Source organism: Pteropus alecto, unplaced genomic scaffold (genome assembly GCF_000325575.1).
Source record: "Pteropus alecto unplaced genomic scaffold, ASM32557v1 scaffold388, whole genome shotgun sequence".
NCBI lineage: Eukaryota > Metazoa > Chordata > Mammalia > Chiroptera > Pteropodidae > Pteropus > Pteropus alecto.
The window spans coordinates 1146888-1153612 of NW_006441398.1; the positions used below are offsets into that span (position 1 = coordinate 1146888).

Below are 6725 nucleotides of genomic sequence, written 5' to 3' on the forward strand. Positions count from 1 at the left end.
GAAAGAGGCTGGCCTTCCAGCTGGACTGCGTGTCCCAGCTGCCCTTGCAGCTGGAAGTGCCGTGACTGCGTTCTGGCCAGGGAGTGGGCGTAACAGGGAAGTGGGTGCTGAGGGTCTTCTCAGCTCCAATCGCTGTATTTATTCTGGGGCGTCTCTGTCAGAACAGGGAGCTGTATCCAAACTGATACAGTTAGCGCCTCCAGGTTTTAAGATGGCCTCATAACACTCTCCGCCCTGGTGATCTGATCACACTGCTCAGTGTTCTCCCTTTTGGAACTAAGAACCCATAAGCACCCGAACCGAGCCAGTCACTGTGCTAGGTGCTGGGGAGACACCACAGACCCTGGAGCCAGTGAATGAATGAAGTGGAGGGAGAGTTTGGAGGGAGGAGGAAAGGAAGCAGTTCCCAAGGAGAAGAGGGCACAGCCCAAGCAAAGGCTGGGAGACTGGATTGTTAGTGCCCACACAGGGGAGACGGGAATGGGGAAAAGGGGCAAAATTGTGGGAGGGAGGGGACACTGGAGAGTAAAGGTGGGAGGGAGGGATGAGGCGGCTCCAGCCAACCCGTCTGGGCCATTTGACCACGTCTGTCCCCTGCCCTAAACTCTCGGGAGGCGCTCAGACAATGCTCAGTGACATATTCTAGAATCTTCTGACAGCATTCCAGGAGCTGAAGAGCTAGCCCCTCCTTCTCTTTTCTAGTTCTAGGCCCTGGGTACAGGAGTGAACCCTGCATTCTCACAGGCATCCAGCAAAAATTCAGTGAATGCCGGCTGCAGATACAGTAGCGACAGACCAAACTCCCTGTCCTGGTGGGGCTGACAGCCCCATGAGGGAAGACATACAATAGACACCATAAAGAGGCAAAATATCTGACGGGTCTGTGGATGGAAGTCAGGGCTAGGGGCGAGACAAAGCAGGTAGGGGTGAGGAAGTGGGGGGCTGTGATTTTAGCGAGCGTGGTCAGTCCTTTCAGACAGGGCAGTTAGGTGAAGAATCCCTGAGTAAAGGGAGGGAGGAGCCATGCAGGTACCAGGGAACAGCATTCCAGGTTGGGGGGACAGCCCTTGCAGAGGCCCAAAGGAGGCCCTCAGGGGAAGGTGTTTGTAAGAACAAGTGGGGTGGCTGGAGCCAAGTGAGCGAGGGGGAGCGTGGAGGAGGTGAGGGCCAGGAGGGGACAAGGCAGAGTGTGCAGGGGAGGACTGGGGCTTTTGCTCTGACTGAGGTGGGAGCCACAGAGGAAGAAAAAGGAGCCCCGACTCAGGTGCTCACTGGCGCCCTCTGGCGGCTTTGAGGGGAACAGGCTGCAGCAGGCAAGAGGGGGCAAGGGGAGGGGGCAGAAGGTACTGCAGGGTGTGTGTGGGGGGACGGACACGGACTTGGTGGTGCAACCAGTAGTCCGATCAGTATAATTTGAAGGAAACACTGACGAGCTTCCAATGGACTGGCTGTGAGAGGCTTCTGCAGCTCTGCACATGTAGCACCTCTGCATAACTCCATACTCAAACACACTTTAGAAACAGTCTTGCACACTCAAGCACTCGTTCTCACACTCACATGTACTTCTGTCATCTGTATTCAGATGTCACTCCTCAGAGAAGCCTGACCAGACCTCTGGCCCTCTCTCGGCTCCCATGACACCTTCACCCTTTCCTGCCATTGCTTTTACATTGCAAGCCCCCACCACCTCCTGAGAACCTTGGCATAAGCTTCTGGAGGCATTAGTCTCCTGTGTTTTGTGTGTGTGTGTGTGGGGGGGTGGATACAGACTGGTGGAGACAGGCTGGGTGGGGGCTAGAGCTGGGTCTTCTTTGCTATTGGCACCTGGCACTTAGTAGGTGCTCAGAAAACGTGTATCAAATGCATAAAAGGAAGACTAAGGTGACCGGTGCTGGCCAGGGGGTACCTAGACAGGCACTTTATTCAGGGACCCGAGAAACTGACGCCACCCTCTCCCAGCAGCCTGGTGAGGCCTCTTACCTCTGTGACATTATCTTGAAGGCATCTGGCAGGTAGCACTGCACATTTTCCATCTGGAAAGGGTCGGCATCGCAGATCTTGTCATCTGTGCGCCCGTAGTTGGCGTTCTCCACCATGATGACGTCACTGCCCGGACACCGCAGCTCGATGGGGTAGCCTTCGCATGCCAGCTCCCGGCGCATCAGCCCGAACGGGAGCCCAGCCCGGCTCAGGCCTATGTGGAATGGGGGGAGAGCGTCACACTCAGGGCACAGGGAAGGGAGGAAAGACCCCACCAAGGAGGCACCACCTCGAGCTCAGCTGTATCCGTGACATAGGCAATACACACCTCAGTTCATTCATCTTCAAAACGGGCTTCTCTCTGTGCCCACCTGTATAGTAAGGCTGTTAACCTTCTGAGAGTGTCTGGCCATCACCTCTGCTCTTGGGAGACGCCCTCCAAGCCCTTGGAATGTTCTGCCTGGTGAGAGTCTCTGTTTACCTGGGGCCTTGGGCCATGCCAGATAGTCTGTGCTGTCAGGGGGTGAATTGCGTCTCTCCCTCTCCAACTCCTATGCTGAAGTCCGAGCCCCCAGGACCTCAGAATGTGATTGAATTTGGAAATAGGGTCTTACACAGAGGTGATCAAGTTAAAAGGCGGCCATTAAGGTGGGTCCTAATCCGATATAAACGGTGTCCTTATAAAAAAAGGAAATTTGGACACAGACACACACAGAGGGAAGACCATGTGAAGACACAGGGCGTAGAGAGCCATCTACAAGCGAAGGAGAGAGGCCTGGAACAGAGCTTTCCCTGGTGGCCCTTAGAAGTAACCAACCCTCCTGACACCTGGATCCTGGACTTTCAGCCTCAAGCACGAAGAGGGAATAAATTCCTATTGTTTCAGCCCCCCAGTCTGTAGTACATTGTTACAGCAGCCCGAGCAAGTTAGGACACTAACAATGTGGTTTTGGGTGGAGCTTTCAGTCATGAAGTATCGGTTGACCTCTGGAGGGGCTGGAGATCAAGGTCAGCAAGACTGTCCACGACTCCACCGGTAGGGGACAACTGGAAGCTCCATGCATGGGACTTCCCTGGATGCTGCCCCACGCCCTTCTTCTCTTGGCTGATTTTAATCTGCATCAATTCACTGTAATAAACCGTAACTGTAAGTTCAATGCCATTTCTGAATTCTGCGAATCCTTCTAGCAAATCATCAAACCTGAGGGTGGTCTGGGAGACCCCCAAATTGCAATTAGTGTCAGAATGAGAGTGACCTTGGGCACTTCCCTAACTTCATACCACCCTGCACAGGAGCAGAGGTGGCATGGGGGAAGGAGAGAATGCATTCACGTTCTAGAAGAAACCACAGAGCCACTTCCCAGCTGCGAGCCAGGTGTGTCACTTGGGCCAGGGCTTCTTGTGGTGTGGCCCGGGGATCAACAGCACCAGATGGCAGCTGGTTCAGAATGAAAATAATGGGTGTCCCCTACCCGGGCCTGCTGAATCAGGACCTCAGGGTGAGGCCAGGAGCCTTTGGATCTTCGCAGCCACCAGCAAGTCTGATGCACACGCAGGTTTGAACAGCCACCACTGTAGCCTCCTTGGGCCTCAGTTTCCCAAGCTGTAAAATGGGCATCCGCAGCCCAGGGCTATACTTGAGGATTCCATGCACTAGAGGATGTTGGTCAGGGAAGCACCGGGCGCCGAGGGCGCCATAGTGATGGGCCTTTTCATTACCACCTGGGAAACCTCGGAGGGTCGGGTGGCGAAAGAAGACACCCTGGGCAGGCCCCGCTCTCAGCGTGTCGCATCGTCACACGTCAGTGCTATGCGAAGTGAGAGCTTGGACTGAGGGGTTTAAATCCCAGCTCGGCCACCTGGCTGGCGGCTTTGTCCAGTCACTGGCCACTTCTATGCCTGTGCCCTTCCCTGAGGAGCTGGTAGTCCCACCTCACAGAACAGGATGAGGGGTGCAGTGTGTGCAGTGGTACACAGTGAGACAGGGTGCTAATTACTGTTATCATTAAGGTGATTAAGGTAGCTAGTCTCTGCAGGACAGAGCAGGCTTGGCATGGTCCATGCCTGCCGGGGCAGCCACCTTCCTGGACGCTGGTCCCAGGCAGGCCTTGCAGGGTGCCAGAGGGAAGGGGGATGCGAAGAGTAACCGCAAGGCTCCAACGTGAGGGGGAACCATCATTTGTAGACGGAGAAAAGGTACCAGTGCACGAAGGCAGCAGAGCCAAGCAGGCGCCTTTTCGGAGATCTGGTACCTCTTACGTTGGCTGGAGGCCCATGGAGCATGGCGGCTAGGCCCCTGGGGTTTTCTGGGGTGAGTTGTCCCACTTGGGGGAAAGTTTTACATGTGCTCTTCTAGCACCATCTGCTTCCACAGCTAATTTTAGCCCTTCTCAGGCCTGGGAGGCAGGCCGGGGGTGGAGGGCTGGCTCAGATGGGTCTGGGGGTGGAAATGGTCCCTCCCGGCCCAGCTGGGGCTGTGGGGCAGGACCTGGATGGGCAGAAAACTCAGGCAGTGGGGAAGCAGAGGGGACCAGCTGGTCAGACCAGTGCCAAGGCCCTGGGGCATGGCTGAACAATGTCCCCTCCCCCTTTCTGGCTTTCTGAAGGGTTGAGGTGTATGACGGGGCACTGGGAAGCAGCGTCCACTGCCAGTGCCCTCCAGGCAGGGCTGGGAGGGGCAGGCAGGGGGCATGTCCCAGGGTGAGAGGTGAGGCCAGTGGGTCTCTTGTCTCTGCCTCCTTCCTCACCCTGCCCTTGCCCCCGCTGGGACCCACCATGGGGACCATAATTGAGTAATCGGTGAGGGTGGGTGGCATGCTCGGGGCACTAATTGTGGCGTGTGCAGGATCCCGGGGCCGGCATAGGGCCGAGCTGGGTAATTAGTTGTTTTTAAATAAACGTCAGCGGGCATGCTTTAATTAAGCCTCTTCCCAGTGAGAGCCTGGGAGATGTAATCACAGAGACAGAGACAGAGACACACGCACACACACACACACACACACACACACACACACGACAGAGGAGCCTCAGCTCACCAGGAAGGCCTGTCCCAGTCCCATGGGGCTGCAGCCTGCATCCCAGGCTCTGGGACCCCTGAATGTTGGTGGTGAAGGGCTGGGGAGCCCTCGGTGTTGCTGGGGGTATGTAACCACCAAGTCTTCCTCCTCGGTGTGGGGCAGGGTGGGTGCTGTGGTTCTTTAACGAGTGATCCAGAGGTATTTTAATGTCCTATCTACCCTCCTGGCTGTGCTTCAGAGGTGCGTCCCCTCTGCCGCCCCAGCAACACCTACCTTGGGTGGCTGAGGTGACCAGGACGGCGGTGATGCAGAGACTCCACAGCACTGCAGCCAGGCGGGCCATGGTGGCAACTGGGCGTGTGTTCGAGGCTCTCAGCGGCTTGTGCGGGGGGCCCCGCGCCACATTACCCGGTGGGCGACACAGCCTGGCCCACCAGCCTGGGGGGAACAGAGAAGGTGAGGCAGGGGCTGTCCCCCAGAAAGCCCAGAAGGAGGGGTGTTTGGGCCACTCCCTCCTGCTGGTGGCCAAGGGCATCCATCCAGCAGCCCCGAGAGGGGCCGGTCCAGATCCAGCACCTCCAGTGACAGAAGCCACACCCTCCAGCCAGAGGCTGCCCACGCCAGGGCCTCTGGCTCACACTGCATGCCCACCCCCACCCCCGCAGACAGACCCACCTGTCTGGGCACCTCGGAACCTCCTGGAAGCACCTTCCGTGTTCTGACAGCCCCCTTCAGGTGGCAGGTGTCACCAGGCAGGCCTCAGACCCTCCATAGGGGGAAAGGAACCCTCTGGAAGCCTCTTCCCCCTCCCAAAATCCCAACCCTGTCCATTGGTCCTCTCGCCTAGCTTCCTCACTCAGCGCGGCGGCCAGGATGGGAAACCCAAGCATCCTGGCCCAACTTGCAGCCTCCCCCTTCCAAGCATGGGCAGGAACCCAGGCCCCGCCCCAAACTCCCTGCTTCCTGTCTTCCTTGCTCTGGTAGCTAATTAGAACCCAGCTGGCTGGCGCCACAGATGGGTACCAGGAACAACTGAGTCCCCTCTTTCCTTTCCAAGGGACACTCGGGGTAAGCTGGAGACAGGTAAGTGGGGAGGAGGGGGATGCAGCCCCCTTGGGGGCCGGAGAGCGTGAAGGAGGGGCGGGGTTGTGTGCCCGCCCCTGCCTGCTCCCCAGCACAGGGGCGCCTGACCCTTTATCTCCTCTCACAGCCGCTCCTTTCCAGTTCTTGTTGCCTCAGTTTCCCCTGGAAGCTCCCCCGGAAGTTTCCCCCGGGAGACCTGCACGCCCAGATCGCCACTCTTGGCCCTTTGCTGTATCTACACCCAGTTCTCCATGTGTAGCCCAGGTTCGGCCAGGAACTTCCTAGAAACACGTATTCCCTGGGGAAGGCCAGCACCCATGTTTTAACCACCCCGCCCATATACGAACTCTTGCTCTGTCCTCTCTCACTGTCACCCCGGCCTGTCCCCTAGTCTCAATACCACCAACCACTCAATACCTTCTGAATCTCTTATTTCCAATCTGGAATCTCTCGAGAGCGCCCCAGCTACTGTGTTTTCCCTTCCAAACGAAAGCCCATCGACCCGGCCCACTTGGCTCCCTGCCCCTGCCTCTGCCCCGGCCACCGCTGCTCCTGCTAGTCCTCAACCACGCCGGGCCCCAGGGCCTTTGCACTTGTCGCTTCCTTTACACGAATCTTCTTCCCACCAGTTGTCCACACGGCCAC

The 6725-nt window shown here is 57.4% G+C and overlaps 1 protein-coding gene across 1 annotated transcript in view; it reads right to left on the bottom strand.

Moving 5' to 3' along the window:
* Positions 1-5340, bottom strand: part of ADGRL1 (adhesion G protein-coupled receptor L1) — a 25129-nt gene extending 19789 nt beyond the window's left edge. Inside the window, 2 exon segments of the mRNA XM_025051630.1 lie at positions 1981-2194; positions 5271-5340. Coding sequence (XP_024907398.1) covers positions 1981-2194; positions 5271-5340 — 284 coding nt within the window.
* Between the last annotated feature and the right edge of the window lie 1385 nt (positions 5341-6725).